Genomic DNA, 25727 nt, shown 5'->3' on the forward strand with positions numbered 1-25727 from the left:
ATGGTGGGTTTAAGACGGACAAAGACTTAAATAAATACCAACTTACAAGTGGTGTAAATGTACAAAGTGATTTATTGTTTACACGAGGAAATGTAGACAGTTCCGTATCACTAGCATTGGGGTAAATATACAATATTTACAATATTTACAATCTTTACAATATATACAAAATACTTTAATGTTATCAACATCTACACATTTTCATTCTTTGTGTTTTTCTTTCTTCTCTCTCACATTTTCTCTCTGTCTTTCTCTCGTAGTTTTTCTTATAGTACTCCTCTTCGTTCTTTTCGTTTGTTCACTGCTCTCTTTTCATACACACAGAAACTTTATGTTCGTTCATTATCGGGTCGTTTATAGTCACAGAGCCACCCCCTCCATCCCCCTTCCCCTTTAGATCTCTGGCTACAATGTTGTCTATTATCAGTGACATTTTTTAGAGATAACACCTTCTACTTGGAACACCTGTGCCAGTTCATTAATCTTTGTGTAACAAATATCTTAAACCTTTTCGCACAAATCAATTGCAACGTAGAGCTAATAATTTTGATTGAGGGTCGGAATAAATAACAAGATATCCGTGAAATCCGTCCGGTCGATTGGTCCAGATTTTAGTAAATACAATAACGATCGCTCGTGAGACCTTGGTGATTTAGGTGAATACTTAGTGATCGAATCGAATGCGCCGATAAAATTAATGGCTGTTGTTCATTGTGGTCGCAAAGATTTGTGGGTTAGAGGTGTGAGTATGGCAGTTAGTTAGGAAATATATACAGGTAGAAAACCTAATCAGTTGTTTACTTGTAACACCTGTGCAAACCCTACTTGTCACCAGGTAGATACAATTTACTTCTTTAGAAAAAGAATCCTTCTTAAGATTGAAAAAAATGAACCTAGATATTTTGCCATAAACAAACCCTGAGAAAATGTCATGATAGGGTTTAGTAGACTAATCCTATGTTTTTTTGATTTTTTTGAGCATTGATTGAAAAATCGATTTGTATTTGAGTGATTCAAATTATATTTAACGGATTACAGAGTTTAGTGTTTTGACTATTGTAATGAGTATCTCATGGATAACACAGCACTTGGGTTTACATACAGTGACCGACAACCCATACAAACAGTAAGATTCATAGCAACATATACAATAGTTAAAAATGTCATTTTGCATCCAGAACCGGCCCATACATTTTTTTTATCACAGACGCACGTGACCTAATTCTATCCAATCACAATGAAGATTCTACTTAGATTGGTGGCGGAGACAAAGGACCCCATGCGGTGTTCTTGAAAACGTCACGATTGGATGAAAAGGATGAAATGTCACATGTTTCAAAGGATGACGTAGGCACTGAGTTTGATAGAGTCACGTGTGGTACACTGGAAATCGTTGTCGTACTGTTACATAACGTGTAGGGGGCGCTTGAGCGCAGATACGGCATTGCACAGTTCTGATTGGGTGATAGGTTTCCGATCGGTCCACCCATTGGCCACATTCCGTACTGTGACTGCGGTGCTGTCGTATTTGATTGTCCCAGCATTCCGTGACTTCCGGTAGACATATGCGGCCAGTTGTCGGCTATATTTAGAACAGGTATATTGCTGGTTACGTCCCTTGGGTAGCCCCCTGAAAACAAAATAGAGAAAATTGATTAGGAACATTGTATTTTTGTATTTAATGAAAAAACACCAACGACTTCATTCATTGATATCATCATCAAAACCACGTTGAATGTATCATTAGCAGTATAAAATAAAGGCCCAACATCTACCATATAGTCTATAATGACTTTCTACTGATTTACAAATGCTGAAGATTACACATATAACATTTATTAACTGAAGATAATCATTCCTATAAATTAGAGAACGGTTGGCGGTTGAGTATAGCCAACACAATTCAAGACCAGACTCTATGTGTAGGACTTTCATACCAGCTACTACATTTTCGCATAAAGTGTTTTGTTTTTCGCGAAAATACTACATTAAAAGTATGGATTTGGTTTTTCATCAAAACAGCTCATACATATCAAACTGTCGATCTGTTTTGTATTCCTATCAGTTATATCAGCTACGTACTGGAATTTGTTTAACAATGAGCGGCGATTAATGTGTGATCATAAAATGATAATTTGTTTAGGGATAGTAGGGGTACAGGGGCCAACGTTACTCTGTCCACCACCCCTTTTAGCGTTATCAGCAGCCATCATGATATCGTAGATCGCTTAAGGTTTCAATAAAAGAGAATAAAGAAACTGAAAAGGATCCCGTCAACCGTTAAATTATTTGAAATAGTCCGTAAGGGGTCTATCCACCCGAGTCTAGTACTAAATACAGCCAAATATTCAATAAAAACATACGGCCGAGTCATCAGGCCTCTGTCCTAGGTAATACATGTATTTTAAAGGAAATTAATTGCCGTACATCAAAGAGGCCGCTTAGGTCTTAAAGGGAGATAGAAAAGACGGAATTTTACGAGCAGCGGAACGAACCCTGGCATAAAGTTGGGTACGGACTTATGTAGGCCGTTTTGTCTGGCGGAGTGGCACTTAGGTGCTAACTAAGGAGACAGTGCAATCGATGTTAATGGGCGCTGAAAGACTCGAGACCTACCCTTACTTTACTAGTCTTTCTATTTTACTGGGGGGCACACAGCGTGGTCAAACACCATAAAATGTTTTCTTAAGAGCTGATAATTGTCCCAAATTTACCGCTTACTGCCCCTCTTATGCCCTGACATTGATGACGTCTTCATTTGAATCTAACTTAGAGTACCTGGAGCGGTTTATACTGATGTGGATATCAGATTAGCATACCAATTAGTCATTATTTAAAGTCAACCGGAAATCTCTCAATATCTCTTAACAAGACTCAATATCTCTTAACAAACCTAACATTTATTTCAAGAAAGGCTTTAACCTTGAAATAAGATGTAGCAGTCTTAAATGTAACGTTGCTGTTGATCAGTCGAAATAGTCTGGTTGATAAAAGAAGGAGAAAAGGGGAAAAGGTCAGTTATAGAATGATACAGAAATGCAAATCTGGTCGAAGTTTTGTCTGACTGTACGATGTGTACTGTAAGAGGGGGACATGAACGGTAAAATATTAACATGTTCTGGTCCTGTAATTTCATTTAAAGAAACGATTAAGCCAAGTCCTAGGAAGGCTGAAATTGACAACTGTAGGAAATACAATAGAGCAATACCATTACATGTGTGCTACATGTAACAGACGGGGGGAAACAAACCCTACCATAAGTGAAACTTGAGCGAAAAATGTGTACATATTTGTGTGTCTAATTTCAGTGTGGAAATAAATTCCGAAGGGATCATTTGAGCGGGTAATTTTATATTTACATGTAGGATGATTTCCGTGGAGGCGGTTCGGTATGTGTGCGAGAAATTTGTAAACAGTCTGTATTCTACTTTCCGTGAGGAAAAACACTTCCAAACAATATTTGGATGGAAGAATTTGAGCGGGGAATTGTATATGTACTTGTACTGTACTTTGGAGTATTGGAGTAGTTTCATGGTACATTTTCTTTCATTATCCATTCCGTGAAGGAAACACATCTCGCGAGAGTTTGACAGCGGAATTTTATGTTCTTGTTGTGTAAATTCCGTTAGAGGGGAACAATTTCCGCAATATTTGGGAGGAACGATTCGGGCTGGAATAGTATATATTCTTGTATTGCACTTTCCACAAGGAGAAATATATCCTGAAATATATGGGAGGGAGAATTGAAGCGAAAAATCATATTGTACTCAACATGAGAAGAAAGCATCCCGGTAATATTTGGTAGGGCGAACTTGTATTGTACTTACCGTGAGGTGGAGACCTCCGTTGGTAGGGATGGGGATAGGGTGAGGTCCGCGCCTGTCTGAGGCTGAGCCGATCACAATGGGCGTTCGACAGGTTGATGGCGTTAGGGAACTGATGCGCGGGGGGTGGGACCAAGGAATGACCTCCTGGGGGTATGTACCAGGTGCTCGCCACTGCTCAAAGAAATTTACATATATAAGATATCTGTACTGTCATAGAGTAAAAGATAAATGAAATCCACTATTTTCCATTAGAATTTTTTGACACATTATTGGGTTGGTTTTTTTTTTATTATAGACGGTTTTCATTGCATGTTTTATAATATACCGCTGAAACTAAAATTTGTTTGGTTTTAAAAAGATAAGTTGTAGTTCTGTTAGTTGCATCCCTTTGAAGTAATTTGGTGCATATAATAAGATACTCGTATTGATAAAACTTTTTGTATGAAATAAAATTAAAAGATTGCGTGTCAAATAACAAATGAAAACTTCACATTTTTATGATTTAAATTTCACAAAATTAAAAGAAGAAAAAAAAATGAAATTTTGGAATTGTATCCTCTGAGACATTAATTGAATCGTTGCTATTACAATATCGTGAAAGCATGTAGGTCTTATCAGGCGAGGGTAGGATGGCAGTTACAATCCACACACCCTCCATATCATTTTCATTATAAACGTTGCATTAAAACCGAGCATTCTTGCGATAGAATCATGAAGCGGTGGGGCCTGACTGCGGAGTGAGTATAAGTTTCTCCCCTAGTGGGGGGTAGAAGTTTCGTACAGTTTTATTCGAGGGACGCGTTGAAAGCCTTGTGGAGGATGGGAGGGCATTTTATATCCTTTTTAAGTGGGACAATTGTTAGCGAATAAACGGGGCGACAAATACGAGTAGTTAAGATGACAATGTTCAGATGACAGATACTATCGTTGACAAGTAATGGCCTCAGAGGAATCAAGTTATAGACAGGCTGTCAGCTAGCGTAGGGAGGGGCCTCACACGTCCGCGTACGGAACACCCGTGCATGTGTACATCTCTTGTACGTCTGACTGACCCTTTATGCCTGCCCCACCCTAATGTGCAGTTCGACCTCCCCCTAAGGACTCTCTGTTGTGGCGTTACAATTGTTCCTCAATTCAAAATCAGCGTCAAATAATGTGATAATTATTTTCTCTGACTGCGAGAAATACTATCCAGCTGCTCCTTATTTCCAAAAAAGAGAAAATATCCTTTGACATTGATAAACTGTTAGTTAAAATTTGATAACTAGTTTTTATTTAAAACATATTAAGTTCCAATAGTTTTTAATCAGCAGATATTCATGTGGAAATGGATATATGTAAATGGAGTCACTGACACGAGGACGGTGTGAACTAATTGAATTATAGCCAGTATATATAACATTGTTACCCACTACCCCGACTTGTGAGGACCGCGTCTAGTTTAGTGTAGTAGCCCGTCGCCTACCCCGGAGGTTTAGGTTTCCACGTCAAATATAAAGTCGAATTACCTTTAGGATGAGGAACAAATTAAATTGCCCAGAAAACTATCATAAAAGTCACTAATAACACACAATCATTGCCAGGCCACCTAGGAGGGGTTAAACAAGGCATATTGTGTTTCATATTAAACGGAGGATTTTCTCCTCTTTTCATACCCGACTTAATTTGTTTGTATGGTAAGTAATACGCCGGAGTGTAATCCCAGGTAAAACAGCGCGCGGAGACGTGATTGGTTCGCTACCTTTTGAACAGGTAATTTAATTAAACCAGGCGATGATTGGGTAAATTTTAACACGTATCTCTGAAGAGATGAAAGGTGCAAGTTAAGCTACACCTAACTATTAAGATTGTCCTCACAGTTCATATAAGCAGATACAAGTGTCTACCAGATACATCATACCTGCGCGTTATTTACCTGTGCATATTATTGATCATCAAAGATCCCGATTACCTATCAACACCTATTAATACTAACGTTATCAGACTAAAGCGATCTGCTCTAGGCAGTGGGGTAATTTATTGATAGTGTTTTGTGGGCGTTATCTCGTGTGCGTCTCAATTGCGTGACAGTTGTGGCCTAACATAGATCGCTGTACCTGTACATACCCGGTCTGGTGTCGGCCCCATACACCCCACTACTTCATTATAGATAAGTCTATAACAAAAACTGAATGTTGTCTATGACCAGTGCCAACAGACTTCACGGTAAAGCCGACATTCTAGTGTTCACCTCACGATCCACCTTGATAGTCAATGTTAAACAATTTGTCTACCTGATAATACCACACAGAAAACATCACCTGAACACCTGGCCAGGTGTGATGATTACAGGTACATATCAATACGCTCGTTTTACTTCCACAATTTACTGATAATTGCCTGTCACGTCACTGTGTGCACCACACAAAAATGGTCGACTATAAATTACACTTTTTCCCCAAATGAACGAGAGAGAAAAAATGAAAGTTTTCCCAATTTCATTTTGATCGCTCTGTTGTGGTAACACCAATTGAAGATCAAAAATCCTCAAAACTATTTGTATAACATGCCTAAAAAAAGGGAGAGGATGTTTTAACTATGATTTTATTGTAAAAGTTTGTTTGTGATATCATGTAATGTGTATTTTCATTTGTACATTAGCGCTTCTTTCTGGGACACTCATGGTCTGATTCGGTCATTATATACTTACGGTGGGATAGTGACCGCTGGCCATCCAGAGAGTCATCGATGAATTCTTTCTGATCAGGCCTGCAAATAAAATAGTTACAGAAATGTCATTTTTGTATACTGTATAGCGATAAATATATAAAACAGCTTATCAATATATTGAATAAATAGTGCTGACCCGTCTCAGTCGTTCTAAAGACGAGTATATCCGTACAAAAGTCGTATAAACTCGAACCAAAGTCGGGTAGGTCGTAAACAAGTCAACTCGTGTTATCACCTACAAACTTGTGCACAGGTCGTGTTAGTCGTATTCAAGTCGTGTTAGTCGTATACAAGATGTGTTAACTCTTATACAAGTCGTGTAAACTCTTNATATGTCGTGTTAACTCGTACATATGTCGTGTTAACTCGTACATATATCGTGTTAACTAGAACATATGTCGTGTTAACTCGTACATATGTCGTGTTAACTCGTAAATATGTCGTGTTAACTTGTCCAAATGTCGTGTTAACTTGTACATATGTCGTGTTAACTCGTACATATGTCGTGTTAACTCATACAGAAATCGTGTTAACTCGTACATAGGTCGTGTTAACTCATACAGAAATCTTGTTAACTCATACACATGTCGTGTTAACTCATACAGAAATCATGTTAACTCATACACATGTCGTGTTAACTCATACAGAAATCGTGTTAACTCGTACATAAGTCGTGTTAACTCATACAGAAATCTTGTTAACTCATACACATGTCGTGTTAACTCATTCAGAAATCGTGTTAACTCGTACATATGTCGTGTTAACTCGTAAATATGTCGTGTTAACTTGTCCAAATGTCGTGTTAACTCGTACATATGTCGTGTTAACTCGTTCATATGTCGTGTTAACTCGTACATATGTCGTGTTAACTTGTCCAAATGTCATGTTAGCTTGTACATATGTCGTGTTAACTTGTACCAAAGTAATGTAACTCATACACAAGTCCTGTTAACTCATACACAATTCCTGTTATATCGTATAGAAGTCGTTTCAACTTGAACATATGACTTGTTAACTTGTACTTATGATTTTTTTCTGAATATCTACATTTGTATTTGTCAGCTAGTACACAATTCGTGCACGAAGCCGACCTCCAACATCTCATGGAGAGGAGATATGTCACTCATGTGCATTGTTGTACCTGGATAGCTATCCTGTAATTATTTAGTGTACTTCGCCGACTTGTTTAAACAAACCCTCGTTAATAGATTTGACATACTGTGATACACTTTGACTGGTGAAGGTCTGCTCGGGACCTTTCAAGTTTAAAGTGTTAAGGTATTATGTGAAGTATAAACTATTTATTGGAAGCTAGTATGTTGACATACGTTAACACTCACATAGCTATCCCCATGTTTTTCTTGTGTTCTGAACCATTAATTAAACTCTAAGAAAATTCCAACAGTGTTGTTTAAATATTTAACGCGACAATTATTTCGTATTTCTCGATATCACCGACTGGGGATTGATCACTTATTGCGTCCTTTTACCATTAAAGGTTAAACCAAATAAACTTTACCACCGGGATCTGATTAAATCTTACAATAAACAACAATACGTTCGCTTGATTGTCTTTGCGCCTTTGAAGCCCGAGGTTCAAATAAGGACCTTGTGTGTCGTATGCAATCACTCGGGTTGAGTACTATGGATAATAAAATGGAGGATGTAAGAAATTGCCATTTCATGCGCCATTTCTATTTGCTCACCTTTCTTTGGCGTCCAGGAAGGCCTTGGCAAAAGGATTGTGCTTTATTTTCAAGGCAGTGATCTGAAAAGATAAAAATACAAATATATAAAATGATATATAAAATGAAGGTCTCGCTTTACCAGTTTATCTTTGTACTATACCTGTCACTGGAGCTCGAGTAGATTGAAGTCAGTAATTTAGTATTAGTTATGATCACAGAGTGGCCTACAGTAAACACAGAAACTCACGGATGGAAATATCAGAGAGTAAATGGGACCGACAATCTCTTAGGCCTCCTGAGATTACTTGCAAATAAAGTAAAACACTAAACAGTTGCAAGACACAGGGACGCGCATATTTTGTACGCTACAAATAGATAAAGGTTTATGTCTACACAGGTGAGAATTTTACTAAATGTACCTGGATGTAACCTGTCAATACAACAAAACGGCAAAAGAACAAATAGCCTGACAAATAAATAACATGGCAGACGAGGAATGCAGAAAACAACCACCTGCTGTTAAGACGGTTGTCACTACATATAAAGATCTTCGAATTGGAAATAATATGATCAATCTTAATTAAAGCAGAGAGTTCCAAATTGCTCTGTGTCGTATCTCCAACGAAGAAGAGTTCCAAGTTGTTCCGCTTTTTCTGACACGCCCATTTACTGAGTTATGTGAGAAAAATATATTTGTCATTTGTCTATTTTTTTCCAAAAACAACTCTAACTGGCATGGCGATTCAATCTGCAAACCATTTGATAATTATACAGGGAACCTATCGACTACCGTCATGATATTTGTTATGCTAAAACTTACATGGGATTCAAAATATTCCACGCACCTCTCTAAAATCGCACACAACCCATAACTATTTTTGTATAATTATACAGGACACAACACATATTTACATGAAAATAACTTTTCATGGAACATTTAATTTAGAGGCTCAGTAATCGCATCATATATGTCAATATTTTCAGGAATAAAACAAATCATTTTAGATATTTAATTATTCTAGAATGTGCATCGAGCACAAAGACCTTAGTTGGTGTGCTCAGACCTATATTACTGATTATATCACAGTTAGTTTAGATCTTGATGTGTCAGGCAGGGTTAGGATCGAGCACCTTCCGTCAATGACTATTTACTCGTACAACATTCAACTAGAACTTGATTTAACGAGACAGTATCAGCACACACAGTACTTATGGCCGAGCCTGCTCAGTCAATGTCAGCCGCCACCTCAAATCACAACTTTAAATACGGCGTGAGAAATTTAAACAAAATCTCTGACATAAATACACAGAATGATAGCGTTAATGATTTTCCTAATCATTTTTTTCTGCCGATAAGTGAATTGAAATAGCTTGTGGATGCCGTAACGAATCGTCGTTAGACCATCATTAGCACTCTCTTGAAAAGGAGTTACAAATAGGTGTTACCCTGGGAGCGTTCGATTGTAACATGATATCACGCAAGCATTTGAAATCGGACAGTGAGCAAACATAACGTGAGGCTAGGAAAACACACGTTTGAAACATTTTTTCGAGTTGGCTGTCTTTTTATAATTTTCTTTAAACATTGAATCATAGCAAAGTTGAAAGTTGCCTTTGATCATTTCCCTAGCCGTTTACTTGATTATAACTACGTCGATAATAAAGTTGATCTTAATTTTCAAACTTCGTCAAAGACTTGAGGACAGAATCTTTTGTGTGTGCGTTCGTGCCCGCTGTTAAGGAATTCACTCGTACTCCCCTTTAAATCTCTTCGAGTAGCAATTTCCCTCATAAATGAAAAAGGACGGCCCAATTTTTTTCGGGATATTATTGATAAATTTCAAATGGACACATTTTCGTGTTGCTGTAAATATTAGATACAATTGTAACATGTACTTTTAAAAAATTGAACCAAGAAAAAAAAAAATCTAAACACTCGTAAAACTGTTCTTATTTTGACACAAGACAAGTATTTATTCAAATGTCACAGCGAAGACGTCAAAGTTTGAATACAATTCCAATCTACCTGCCAAGGGTGCATATCAAACAGGTGAAAAACTCATCGAGAAAAAAAAACTTCGTTAAAAGCCAACACAGATGTATGGACTCGCGTCTGATAAAACATAGGAATTCATTTCAACGCCAGAAATTCTTTAACGAGTGACAAAGGAGCACTAGATATTGCAGTTTAATTACACTCTACGAGGAGGTGCCATTTTATAAGTCAATGGTGGATCACTGTCGGTACACGTGTCGTTTTATACGTTCTGGAATGTTTCCTTCTGTCTTTGAATATTGTCTAAGTTCTTCAAGATTAAAAAAGGAGCATGCATAACTTTCATGTTTTCAGTGCGCTGGCGAACTTTTCACAAAGAATCGACAAAGGAGTCCCTTTCGAGTGTCGTAACGAATAGTTTTAATAATTCCACATCAAAATCCAATCATTTTCCACTGTAATATTATTTTAAGACTACGAGTCTTAGTTAGAAAAGCTTCAAATATATATTCTACATCTTCCTTTTTAAAGAATATATATTCATATGTTTGCTGCAGATATTTTAATATGATTCCGCTCAATTAATTTGTTTCACACATGTACAAAATTGAAACAATGTTGTCACTGAAAATTAATCAGGAAAATTAGAAGCAGAATTTTGATTTACACAATCAAGCGATCTATTAGCGCAACCAATCGGTACAGGAAAAACTAGTAGCGTGGCAAACCTCAATGAGATTCCCATGCACTATTGTTTGAATGTTATTTAGTCATTTCTAACGTATAACAAAAAGGAAGCTATTTTTTGAAAGTGTCCAAATACCGGGAATACTCCTTTATATCACGAGTTAGCTGTCACACGAAGGAGGAAGCATCAAGTCGGGGATTCAGCACTGTCTCCCAGAATTCATTACTGTCTCCTCAATGGAGGGGATCGCAATGCATTCTGAGAGACTGATTTTAAAGAATGGCATATATACATGTCATGGCATCATGGACATGACATGTTGGACTAAAGAAGTACTGTGTATGAGCTATTATGCTCATGCGCAATTATGTAATATTTGATAAAAAGAACATCTTATATGTACGATTGTGTGTGAGAATTGTGGGATAGGGAGGTATGACTTACAGGACGTTGATGGGAATGTGTTACTGGGTTAGGTTGATAGGAAAGGGTAGCATACGGGATGTGTTTGGAATTGAGGGGTTAAATATAAGGGTGTATATGCGGTACCTACCTCCTCGTTCTGGTAGGCTGTGACGGCGATAAATTGTGTCTCGGGGAAGCTGAAGCTTGTGATCCTCTTCTTCTGAGAGTTATTCACCTTGACGATATGTACACGGGGTTCGTACTTGTGTAGGGAGTTCAACATGATCTGGAATGGGGAGAAAATCATTGCTTTAACTTTGGTGAACAGCCAATACCACAAATTCTACCTTAGAAATAAGAACTAAGACCCTCCGCGCTCTAACATCTGGGCAAATAAAAGTGGTTAATACAAAAATGATTTGTTTCATAATTGCTGTAAAATAAATAAAGTTTACATATTTAAACTAAGTAGACGAGAGCAAATCATTTGCTGTGCCAACTTTTGAAATTTAAAGCTGGTTTGGGCAAATCAAAATTTATTGTTAACATGTCTGAGTGATACTGGGTGTTTAGTTTCATTGCGATTCGATTCATTTCATAGTCTAAATAAACCTCAGCTATTGTTCTGTTCTCAGCGCCATCTGTAATGCGAGTACAGAGGTACGCCAGATATAAAATATACCGTGAAATTTCATGTTTAAATAAGTATCCTCGTGTTGTGAATTCATATTCCAACAGTATTCAAGTGTAAACAAAGTCAGTCTTTTAGGATCACAAAATGTTTGATGTGGAAATCAGAGCATGAAGATGAATGAAGAGATGTGTATAGACTGGTCTGTAAAGCATGACAACGCGGTGGTCAGTCTATAAAGCATGGGAACGCGGTGGTCAGTCTATAAACCGAAGACCTTATACAATAATAGGCGGAAATAGCCGTGACATAAGCCTCAAATAAAGATATTGGAGGTTAGATGAAAACCCTAAGAGGGTCGAGCAGAAACCTTAATGGACGATAGGGATGGTCTATCTGATACCTATTGTGGTCACTTGTTTCAATTTGGCCATTGTCAGATGTGGTCAAGCCTAATTTCAGCCGTGCTGCCGTAACTGATTCCGATTATCTCGCTCGTTTTGCTGACCACTGAGCATGTTTGAAGCTTGTTTGAGACACTGGCTCCAATAAATGTTGACTCTCCATGAACATCAAGGAAAGTACTCGTGGAATGGGAATTTAATGGGGTCCAATATCCCCCAAATAACCAGCAAATGGCCTGATAATGGCGCAGTAATCGCTGGTCTGTCGCCACCTCCCATCATACAATAACTCGTGTTAAACACTGTCCAAGTACATTTAATCCACTTGATGGAATCATTTGTCTACCTTCATCAACTTTAATAAAGTTGGTTAAACAGATCGCATGATAATACGAAATATTAGGTAATTTTTTTCTTGCATAAAAGCGTATGTTCTCTTTCAGAAATATTGCGTTTTTTAAGAACATAGTACAATAGTTCTTATTCAGCTGTAATTTATTCATAATTTTGATTTTACTGTCGACTTTTGCACGGGAACACATACTATACACCTTGTTACAACAGGTAGGGAATACGACTAGTGAAATACGAACCTGTCCACCGCCGTTGAGTTTGTTGGTGAGTTTGACCTTGCTGAAAGTCACCGTCTCCTTCATCCAATGAGCGCCGAAATTTGGGGAGTCAGGGTGGATGTACACACAGTTTGGCGCGGCCGGTTCAGCCTTGCCCCCCGCGACCCATTCCCCATTTACGTACTTCCATCTGTGGCTGTCCACCTGGGTAAAATCCAATAGGACCGTGTACATGGCATTAGGGTCCACACCGGAAATGTTCACCCGGAACACCGGAAACATCCGCCTGAAAATGGAAGTGCCAGAATGTTGGTATAAATTGTGTGAATATTCTTATGTTTCATATATCTGTAGGACGCTTATTTACTTTATATATGGCTAACGTACTATTGGCAATTTATACCAGAGAAGTTTATTTTTTATTTTTTCATCTTTGTGAGTTATAATGAGCGTAATATTTCTTTGTTTCTATATTAAATAATAATGCTATAGTGGCTATCCATGAAGATTTATTTGTCAGTAATAAAATGTGTTTGTCTTTTTTCCTACAAAAATAAGTAAGCGTAAACTCCCGGTGTATTTTTTTCTCTCTCTCCAAATCTCTTTTTTACATTTTATCTCAAATATATTTAATTTCTCATTAGGTATTTTTGGTGTAATTTATCGAGGACTGGTTTCATGAAAAGAGTCCGCTTGTCTATAAGCCTAACGAGACTATATTTGCCCCTATATATGTGAGTCTATATCTGTCTATAAGCCTAACGAGACTATATTTGCCCCTATATATGTGAGTCTATATCTGTCTATAAGCCTAACGAGACTATATTTGCCCCTATATATGTGAGTCTATATCTGTCTATAAGCCTAACGAGACTATATTTGCCCCTATATATGTGAGTCTATATCTGTCTATAAGCCTAACGAGACTATATTTGCCCCTATATATGTGAGTCTATATCTGTCTATAAGCCTAACGAGACTATATTTGCCCCTATATATGTGAGTCTATATCTGTCTATAAGCCTAACGAGACTATATTTGCCCCTATATATGTGAGTCTATATCTGTCTATAAGCCTAACGAGACTATATTTGCCCCTATATATGTGAGTCTATATCTGTCTATAAGCCTAACGAGACTATATTTGCCCCTATATATGTGAGTCTATATCTGTCTATAAGCCTAACGAGACTATATTTGCCCCTATATATGTGAGTGTATATCTGTCTATAAGCCTAACGAGACTATATTTGCCCCTATATATGTGAATCTATATCTGTCAATTTCAGACTGCATTTAAAGGAGTTCAAGTTTACATACAAGCGCAAAAGCATGCCTACCTCACAAACGCCTTTATAAGTGTCTGGTTATCTACAGCACATTTCCAATGGTATTTGCAAAATATCTAATTAACATTTAAACTGTAGAATTTTTGAAATTCAAATATCTTCGATGAAAATTGTGTAACAGCTAAAAATCTTAAATTCTTAAAAATATTTTACATAATTCCTTAATGCTTATTCGTTCAGTTTAAAATCTTGTGATTAATACATTTATAAGTAGATTAAAACGTATTTACTTGTTAAAAAGATAGTTAAAAAACTACACTAATGATTAAGGGATAGTTTAAAAAATGGACTGGAGTGTTGAAAATAGTAGCATTGAGGATATTTTATTAACTAAACTTTGAAATAACACTAATGTGGATATTTTAAAACTAAGCCGGTGTGTAATAAATAGTACAAAACTAAACTTTTTTTATGCATAAGATATTTCAAGACTGAGTAACCCAATGTGAAGCAGATATTTATAATTTAAGTGATTTATAGCAAATAACCTAACTAAACTAAACTCATTCTGTGTAGACAGTTTAAAAACAAAGCTCATTCTGTGTAGACAGAAAGTTTATATTAAAAACTAAATCTGTATAGAGGATAGTTAAAAACTAGATCTGTATAGAGGATAGTTAAAAACTAAATCTGTATAGAAGATAGTTAAAAACTAAATCTGTATAGAAGATAGTTAAAAACTAAATCGATTCCGGGTAGACAGTTTAAAACTAAAATATAGTCTTATTTATTTTAGTTATTGTTCCCCCTCAACCATGCCTGTCTGATTGTAATCAGAAAAATATGTTTATATCATTTAGATTATTTATTCCACATTAAACAATAATACTTATTTTTGTAATGGAATTGTACTTAAACAACAGACACATAGAATTAACAAATTTGTAGAAACAATCTTTCATATCTTATTGAAATCCTGTAAGATGAGAAAGAATGTGGTCGTATCTGTTGACACGTTCTACAATAAGTGTAGTCGTCTTTTTGTTTATACCATAACTATACATTTTACTTCACTTTAGTCGAGCTTAAATCACAAAGATGTTTTATTGCTACATAGTTTATTACATTTGTAAATTAAAAAATATTTTATAAAAGAAATATCTGAAACCATTTTTTATTTTCTATTTTTTTATGTGTGCTTACGAATTCCATTAAATTAAAACTGGAATAAAAACTATGATTATGTATGAAATTAAAAACACCTATTTCTGAGATTTTATTTTTAATTTGAAGGTGCAGTTAGTATCCCCTTTTCCAAATGAAAATGTTGTTTTTGTGAAAAGCTGCTCTTTTGACCGTGTAATTGAACATTATATTTATATTAAGTAATCACTTACACATTCCATTATAACGAAAACGAGACTTAAATTTTAAATCTGTATTCATTATACATCACACCTCCTTTTTCAATTATCACACTATTCTCCGACTTTTTCTGATGATCACACGGCTGATCTCGTGGTCTCCGAGCGTTAAATATCAATTATAGATTTTGATAAGGCGGTGTTATGATATGGGTGTTATTGATTGGAGGGGTGTTAGGGAGCACTACCCCGTTTATAAACCTCGGCCACTTGACAGCTACCTGGTATAACACTTACTCTCGCCGGCACATACACATTGATATTACTCGTAAGGGTCTGTTACATTTGTAAAATCGATCTTAAGGACATGTTATGCATTGGAAATAAATCTAAATTATCATTCTCAAATATATATTATAATACTTAACAATTTAAGTGAGATATTATTCTTCAATATATAATATGATATTTAACAATTTAAGTGAGGCATCATTCTTAAATATATATCATAATATTTAACAACCAAGGTAAGTTACTCGCTGTCAATTTAGAATTCTCTTATAAATGGTAAATAAGTTAAATTAAAATAGTTTAAAGACAAGCTGTCTTGGAATGTTACAAAACATAGGTGTCTTGGAATGCTGTACATTGTTTGGTATACTCAACCATTTTATATGTCTCCTGATTTGTTCAAATTATGAAAAAAATAGTTCATGAAAATATTTCCATGGAAGATAAGATATTTGAAACATGCAATTATTATTCCGCTAAGCACACGAATCATGAGTGTATACCAGGGACAGCTAATGATCCTGTATAACATCTTAGACTGGCCCCCGTCTCTAGAATATTGAATTATTAAGAAAAAAAATAACTCAAATATTTGTATCACTTTGATGTCTGATTATAGGTTCTAAACTCTAGGGGGAGATAAGCTAGTAGTAAAATGCAGCCGAGAGATTCTTCATGAAAATAACATCTATACGAATAGTTACCTTATTAATCTCAGCGATTTGGTTTTCTGCTATAGGAAAATATGCTAATATTTTTGAAAATAACAAACAGGACCCATAAATAATGAAATATTTCTTATACAATCACATTTTATTTTTAACGTTTAACGTTTTATTTAAAAGCTGGCTACTTACATGGGGCTACAGTACGTGTGAAGAGATTAATTTGGAAATTATTATGAAATTATGAAAATCGAGTTATCTAATCTATAATAGAATACTAACAAAATGCTTTAGAATTAGGCAATAGTAATGCCCCATCATTATAAAAAATCAAGAAATTGAATCGGCGGTGAAGACGACATGAGTAAGTCCCACTGACAATTATCTATATAAGGCATTGCATTATAATATGTCAACTTTGGAAGAATACACTAGCCTCCACTGTCGCTAAATAAAGGCTCAGGAGAAAATCCTAAAAGTGGCAAAACGTCCACACGTACAGAAAGAGAAAACATAAATAGTACAAATAGCACAATCACTTTAATTTATCAGCATTATAACAAGGTGGTCACGTTTTTGATAAATTAGTTTCAATTTTTGTTGTTGTAAACTTTATTTCATTCTGAATACACACATTTAAAAATTAGGTTAGACCATGTTCTGTAACAGATTGATTTCTTCTTAAAACACATAGATATATATTCAGTTTAGTGTATTACCAAATGCAATGCACACTACATGGACTGGGTAAGGAAGCCTATGAGCTTCTCCACGGGAAGCTATAGTGGACTCTTGTGAAGCATAATGTTATTGTTTAACAGTTTACAACTAAGCCTTTAATGCCGATTTTTTTTCTCCATTGATGATGAAAATATCTCAAGTTTAGNGTAGGTCCATGTGGGGAAAAATTGAAGTAAATGTTGAAAATTCTCAGGGTAGGTGGGTTCTTGAATCCCCCAAAAAAACTCTGGATCCGCCACTGGTACATCAGCATTGCTAGAATATTTCCATATATCTTTTACAATATTTTGTGCCGTAATATATTTCAAATATTTCTATAACATTAATCACTACTGCTTGATGTAAGTTTTGAGCTACAGTTCTTCAAATCTCATCAAAATCAGATCATAAATTCCTTCCTCTCTCCTGCATTACCATGTGATTTGAGATAGATTACAATTCGTACACAATTTGTTGTTCATGCTGGCTCTGAAATCTTAACAAGTACTATAATTATAAATAAAATATCATATAGATAAATTATGTAAGTATAATGTATTTAGCTTGCTAGTCGGTGGTATCAAGTTTTGTGTAAATTCTGGTGAGTGCAGAACTATTTATTACTCATAAATAGAAATAAAAAGAGTACTTGTTGGCACTCTTTCCTATGTATACAGTATATAGTCGGTACAAATTAATTTTCAATTATATAGTTAGTCTTAATATTATTTATGTAAACTGACTGCTTCATACATTTGATTTATTCATACTTGTATTTACAATATTGCACGCATATGTATATATTTAGATATAAGTGTCCATACCGTTCACATTCAATCCAACAATGGGTTCGTATAACTTATAACAATGGATTCAAAGGAAATTACCTACAGGATATATTTGTATTTATGTATAGAGAGGGCTAATACGTACTATTAATATACTATCTCTTTCTGAATAAAACTGGTTGAATTCTACATATGAATATTTAACAGATCAACCCTAGATATTGTTCCTTATAAATATGCATACTATTCTAAAGTTCCATCCTGTCATAATTTAATATATGAATTCATGTACATGTACCTCATGTTACACATTTTCATGTGTCTGAGTGTTGGAAATAAAATCTGAAATCCGAATAAAACTTAAAATTCTAGCTCCGATGTGTGTTTACTTGACTGGCTGTCGGGGAAGATATGATGGTGGAGGCGATATACTTGAATATTAGTCGACACTAGTTGTTATGTTGGTTATTGAATCTATCAATCTGAAAGGAATCAACCTCGTCAAACAGGGAATGGGATTATTTCGATTGTAATATTTGTTTCAGATTTGTAATACAAAGACTATATAAATAGTTGTGAAACTGGAAATTTTAATTTTAATTTTACAATTTAAATCTAATTTTAAATCGAATGTAAATAATATGTCATACACGTGCATATATACATAAATGAACAAACACATACATATATGTACAAACAGATATCATTATGTCATACGTATAGGTACCGACATAAATGGGTTGATTTGGTTTGAATATGCATATTCTGTAATTATATTTAAAAAATATTTATTTGAGAGTTTGTCATTGTAATTATAAACCATAGACAACCAAATAACTACAGATAAATTCAATTACAGTTCCTGATTTTTCTGTTCCGTTATAATCAGTTCATCATAATGTCCAAATGCACTAAAATAGGCACTTAGGATGTCAGCACTTGTTTACGTTTCAAAGAATCTATGCGATTTTTAAAAAATACATATTCATAAGTGACACAGCGTTCGTGTGTTGTCCGCAGGCGACCGCCTTGTCGGACTAGTAAGTGTATTACTAGTGGAAATCCGTGTTTATCAGACGCCGTTTATGTATCATAAGTTGTTATGAGAGTAAAACTGTATTATCTCGGTATTCAGGCAAGAAATAACTGTCCAGACCGTTCACATTCAATAAAACTAATAACAATTTATTCAAAGAACATTTTTACCTAAATGGTATCGGAGATGAAAACCTTGTGAAATGCACTTCGTTCTGTTAGCCTATCCACATGTTAAACATGTTCAAATAAATGTTGTCATTTCTATTTTTTCTGCTTGAGCAACTTTGTAAAAGAAAAATATTTAAATTAAAAAAGACCTTGCTGCATTATAGACTTGAAATTTCAGGTTCATTTTAACTTACATTACAAGAATATTTGAGCACTTTTGCAGTGGACAAAAAGAGATTAATGAATACATTTCTTCTGTTTGTTTTAAACTCGTTAATTAACTTTGTCTCAACACAAAGAATCTTATAAAACAAAGTATGTTTCCTCACAAAAAAAGAAAAAAAACGGACTCATAAATAATTAAGATTCCCGACTAAAAAAACACAACAAAAATATGTTCCCTTCGAAAGAAATTGATACATTATAAATACTTTGATGCATTTGATAATTTTGAAGTTGACAAGCTAGTGAACTGTATCCCGCTGGTTTTAACACACACAAGGAAAGCCGGGGATGAAGTATATTAATTAGATTTAAATCAGATTTTATTTTTGAACAAAACTCCAGAACTCAGCAAGAAAAAACTGCACTGCATTAGCATCTATTATGTCAAGTGCTACTACCGACTTCGACCTTGAACAAAGGTATTACCAAAGATTCTGGTGTGAGGGTAGAATACTAAACTATAAAGCTGTATATCTGTACTTTGAAAAGGTCCGTTTTAAAATAAGATTCTAGTACACTTCCTTTTGGAATGTTAACAATGTGATATATTATATAATTTAAATGAAATTCTTTTTCGATTTAATACAAACTGAGAACTAATCCCCCTCGCACTACGGAATATTGTTTGGTTCAAGCACTTTATAAAATAATATTTGTAAAATTCAAGTTATCGTTCAAACAGAAAGTAATACAACCCACTCCTGATTTAAGTTCAATCGTTATATTTTCTGAATGGAATCTAATTTTTGATGGTACCGAAAGTATATTATATTCGATCTCTTTAAGAACGGTCAATTTATTGAGTCAACACACACGTAGGGTTTCTTCATTCAAATCTGATGTCTTTTAACTTTGCGACCCTCTATACCTTTATACATTTATGTCGTCTACACATGGGGCCCAAACATCGTACAGCTATGTGGAGTCCCTTCAAACGTTTCTTACAATAAAATGTTATATTAAAAATTGTCTAACTATTTTAACGGCGACATTGTAACTTCTCGCTCAAACCTTGATGCTTTCATACAGCCAAGCGTGACGGGAGTTTTACAGGTAAGATTAATTTAGAAAAATCGACTTACCTTCCGTTTTTGGTGACGATCATTTCGTTGGTGAACTCCTTGAATTTTCCCCATAGCTCCTTGTCCTCGAGTTTGACATGTAACTGTCTTTCCGTAGGGTCTCCCTTCTCGCTGCCCACTGTCATTTCACTGTCCACTGCATTGAGCAGGTGAGATACATTCAGGTGTGTTGATTTCATTTCACAACAGTTTTCTAATTCCGCAAAACCAGAATCTCCAAGATTCTTAGTCTCCAGTTTGAAGTCGCAAGTTGTTGCCGAATCTAACATTTGTGGAATATTTGTCAACTTTGTCGAGAATTGGGCTCAGTGTAAAAGAGGTTGTGTTGGAAGCGTTTCGACCCAATCTGTAAAGTGTTTCAATGAATGACTTACACATGTTTACAAACTAACACTCTAGGTAGATTTCAATCATGTGATCCTTTGATCTTGCCGATACCGTCGATTACCGCTGACCAATCGTATATCCGGAGGATTAAAAATGGGCGGAGCTATAGCTGGCACATTCGTCTTCGACGAGAAGTAGGCGGGGTCACAGTGAAATATAATCCAGTAATTGAATATTCATGACTCATGTTATAGGCGAAGTGCTACATTCGTATATCAATACTAACAATTAGAAAATAATCGATTTGGCAGTATAAGTCATACAAATTTACACTGCCATTTAGACCTTTCTCAATGCACATAAATACATAGGAATCAAGTAATTACAAAAATAGAGTTTTAAAAGCCGAATTGGCAAATATAGATAATATAATGTTTGTTCATTTGAATAATTATGATTGTTACGCTAGGTTTGTGTGACTAACCAAAGCAGAGAATGTACAGACACCACTAAGTCAATAGGACTATTTAGACAATAAAACAATTAAACAATACAATACAAGTCCGGTCAATAATCCCTTAATTACAAACATGTAAGATACGTATTATTATTTTATTTTATCGGAGGAAAACTCATGTAAACAAAATTTCATACAGTTATAACTATAAATAATTTTATTAGAATATGTATTATGTACATGGATTTTACAGAAAAAAAACATGCATTTTCCCGAATAAAAAGGCCAAGACATTGACATTTATATTCATGTTAACTGAAATTTTACAACGTAGAGAGGCGTATACTAGCATCATGTAGTTGTTAGAGGGTTTCTTCTGACTTTATTCACTATAAAGGAGGATATTTATTAATTAAAGCTCCACTAGGTAATAAAGATATTTCTACAATCGTCAGAGAAAATATAAAATAATCAATTGCTTGTCGCATATATGGCGAGGAATTAATAAAAATAAAAGCATAAAAAAGATAACTTTCCCATTCTTGCAAATTCTTATACAATCTAATCTGTTTAAGACTCATGATCATGAATAAATCTTGTTATAAAACATGTATAAGATATATCAATCAGTAGTTTGTTTTTCAGTTTCCGATACAGTGGGAGATTGGGATGATAGCAGACATTTAACACAGCAACTAACTTTTTATATATTACAATTAAAGAATTATCAATTAAATAAACCATTAGTTTAAAAACCTAAATTAAACACATGAAACTACTCGGAACGGTGACAGGGCATTACACACATAGAGCCTCTAACAGATAAAACAAGCAGGCCCGCTTAAGATGTACCAGTCTGCTAGATCTCCCTCCAGGACTAGCAAAATGTTTATTGTTTAATTTAGAATTTGTTATGCTTAATTTCCGATTGAATGATAGATGGAATAACAATCCAAGAGAAGATAGAAAATGTATTCTTTGCGACCTGGATGAAATTGGAGACGAACATCATTATTTGTTTAATTGTAATGATCACCGGATACTGCAAAACAGAAGAAAATTTATGTCGAGATAATATTTTGAAAGTCCTAGTACTTTCAAGTTCAATACATTTTTTAATTATGTAACTAATGAAGAATTAATTTCACTTATAAAATTCCTTAAGCACATAATTGAGCGAATTAACACTGTCCATGAACACCATGATTTATATGTAAATTGTTCTATATATATATGTGTAAATTCTCTACACTATAACCAGTTTGGGAGAATAAAAACTTTGTCATTGTCATTGTCACTGGTGCTTCCTTGTCATACTTGTGTCCTTTGAGATTCCATGTAGCGCTCATTCTAGTGTTTTAAAGTATAATGTTTATTAGACAAGTAAACAAATGTAACATGTACATTTATACCAATTAGTCAAATGTGTAGATTAATTAATCGTCAATGTGGTATATAATTTGAAGCATGTCGTGATAATAAATTGTCATCTCAGGTAAATATGATCTCTGTCAAACTTACGTTTGAACAACATTTTCTATGCAACAGGACTTTGTAGAGTGATTTCCTAAATATCGCTTATCGAGAGACGACAGACAATACAAACATATGTATTAATATATATATTGTCTATTTTAAATTTTATTTTAAACTTAGACAACAAGTATAATTAAGAGTAAATAAGTAGATGTGTAACCTTTATTTATACTTGCTCCGAAGTATGTTATGAAATGTATAATTAAATTTTGAGATTGTCTGGGTCCATGTTTGACCGATACCTACCTCGTTATCGCCTGTAGAACGTAGCAGGCCTGTATCATCAGATACCGCGATGTTTACCCCTATATTGATACAGAGGCGGTCAGTATACTGGTCAGCCTGTGAGTAATGTGTAATCAATTCACATTTTCAGAATTCTGCCAATAGTTTATCAAGTTCAAGTTCTTTATTTGTTGAAGTTTATAGATCAATAAGGGGAATGGTCAAATTGACCAGTCAGTAGTTTTGGTCATTCCCGAAATTCCATCACCAATAACGTAATGATAGAATGCTACGCCGAGTCGGTGGCACTACATATTTACAATTCTCTGGTTTTCATTGACCCCACAGTGCTGACAAATACTACAGAAAGCACAGTCTACATATAACATATACAAAAGTTACCTTATAGGGTTATTTACATCTTATCATAAGTGAATATTTTTAGTTTTAGGATAAATTTAACACAATATAACAAACGTTCTCCTATTACCGAATGTTTGTGTTTTAATTTTGGGACATCATTTTGTGTCTGTTTAACATGTTTTCACTGAATCTCTCAAACGGTCACTGCTGTGTGTTATTGCATAAGGAAGGACCTATCTTGTATCGATCTCGTAAAATATGTAAGTAATTAATTGACATTTTCCGAATTTTAACCATAACTAACAAATCGATGAGGAGAAGGTGAATTGACATACCTGACTGGTGTAAATAAAACCCAGTACAGGTATTTGTTTTACCTGAACCTATTCACAGACAATAGACTCCCACAAACATTCTTATTTACAACGCATTTCCACTGCTATTTTCCGATACAATTTTAAAATTTTGACAATGTTAAGAATGCCACACGTGGAATTATATAAATATAAGTTACATCAGCTATATCGATACATCAATGTCGCCTGACGGAGGATTGTGTATCATGGACGGCTGTTTATTGTGAAACATTGTAATTACGGGTCAGCACTCCAGCTTCATTTAGTACACTGTGTTAATTGATCATTACAGTGATTTTACACGTACTTGCTTTTCTGACGTCAGCATGTACGGTCACGTCACCGCCCCCCATCAGTCTCTTTTCACATCATTCCAATTCTTTTATTCATTATCATGTAAACTTTTTGTTTTACACTTTGAAGATTTAATAATTACGAATTTTGTTTTTAATTTTATTATAATACTAAATATTATATTTCTCTAGATATTTGATTTTACACGAAACTTCTATTTTGCGTATAAATTGTCCCGCTTTTACGAAAATTGACTGAATAAAATTGAAATGATTAACTCAATTTTACTTACCACGTATTGTTTTTTGTAAATTGAAAATATATATGCATATGTTTTTTTTATTTGTGTAAAACACACACCATAAGGCTATTAAGACGTTGTATTACCTGTCCAGGTGCGATAGATTAAGATATTGTTAGTCAATTATAAGTCTAGGATATGGACAATGATTGTCATTTTGTGCTAATTGGCATTGTCTAAACAAAATTAGCAGCACGTTTGAAGGTTTGCGTTCGTTTAAGACAGACACATTTGTTTATTTATTGCTAAGAAAACAGTAACTAGAGAAATCTGTTGTAGAATTTAACGTTTGCTTACTAAAACAGTTGGTATTGTTGTTTTACTTCTTCTCTGAGTTGAAAGTTGGCACATATGGCATGAGTTACGGAGATGAGGACCTACCTAAGGGTTGGGAACACCGCCATACCTGTTGGGGAGGGGTTAAAACAACTAACACCCTTTCTCTAATCGTGTAACAAACATGATCTGGGGGATTATCGGCTTTCTTGAAGACAAGTTTTCGGGAGGGTGACAACTCTATTCTACCCGTCCCCGTAGTGACACGAGTGACATTTGTGAGGGGACGAATCTGGTGCCTCGTGAGGGACGGGTTCCGGGATGACAGTTTGGTGAGAAATCGTTTGTCGATAAATCGTCAGCGGCTAAGTACGGGACGTTTGTTTATCTTGTGTCAGTTATCTACATTACCGAAACAACACATTCATGTTGATAAACTGTGGGAAAGTCAAGCTTTTCAATGAAAAAGATCCAATTGAGTAATTATTTTGTTGTCAAGATTTTCCGTTTTCACTAAAATCTAAAAAATGTCCTGAGATACATAGACTAATGCCGCTGAAAAGTCATTGAGATTATTCGTTTACAAAATTTTGTTCGTTAGCAAAAAAGGAAAAGAAAAGATAAAAAGACTGCAATCATTTGAACTGTGTGAGTCAAGTTCACCAATATGACGGAGATCTGCTTCTTTGTTCTTACCGTTTATAATGAAAATAATCAAATGCCTATTATATACATAATTACAATATATAAATAAACAATAATGTCATGACGCTATATGTCATACTTCTCTGCAATTGAAGGAGAGTCTATGATAATAAGATGATAATAAGACATTTTTTATTTTTTTAATTTGAATAAAACACATAAATAAATACACAATGAGCTTTATAATAAAGATACGGTTGCTCTCATGTTTATCCATTTCTCGTTTGTATTTTTCAGATACAGTTGATGAGGGAGGAAAGAATGGAGCCGAGGAGAGAGGAAAGGGGGGGGGGGGAGAATGGAGGGGGCTATGGAACAGAACACCCACAGTCTTGTG

At 34.9% G+C, this 25727-nt stretch overlaps 1 protein-coding gene across 1 annotated transcript; it reads right to left on the bottom strand.

Moving 5' to 3' along the window:
• Positions 1-218: 218 nt before the first annotated feature.
• LOC110464122 (brachyury protein-like) lies at positions 219-20885 on the bottom strand. The gene is made up of 7 exons (XM_021519180.1): positions 20551-20885; positions 12942-13206; positions 11462-11599; positions 8243-8304; positions 6517-6575; positions 3828-3998; positions 219-1630 (listed from the first exon to the last, which is right to left on the bottom strand). The coding sequence occupies exons 1-7, from the start codon at positions 20817-20819 to the stop codon at positions 1251-1253; spliced, it is 1344 nt and encodes a 447-aa protein (XP_021374855.1). The 5' UTR covers positions 20820-20885; the 3' UTR covers positions 219-1250.
• Positions 20886-25727: the final 4842 nt, after the last annotated feature.

Source organism: Mizuhopecten yessoensis, unplaced genomic scaffold (genome assembly GCF_002113885.1).
Source record: "Mizuhopecten yessoensis strain PY_sf001 unplaced genomic scaffold, ASM211388v2 scaffold10963, whole genome shotgun sequence".
In the NCBI taxonomy this organism is placed as follows: domain Eukaryota; kingdom Metazoa; phylum Mollusca; class Bivalvia; order Pectinida; family Pectinidae; genus Mizuhopecten; species Mizuhopecten yessoensis.

Excerpts from the sequence above, each read along its gene's own strand:
- LOC110464122 (XM_021519180.1), bottom strand. The coding sequence starts at position 20,819 with ATGTTAGATTCGGCAACAACTTGCGACTTCAAACTGGAGACTAAGAAT. Across the intron at positions 6,576-8,242 it reads TTCCTGGACGCCAAAGAAAG|GCCTGATCAGAAAGAATTCA; the intron begins GTGAGCAAATAG and ends TTTTATTTGCAG. Across the intron at positions 1,631-3,827 it reads ACGGAGGTCTCCACCTCACG|GGGGCTACCCAAGGGACGTA; the intron begins GTAAGTACAATA and ends TTTTGTTTTCAG.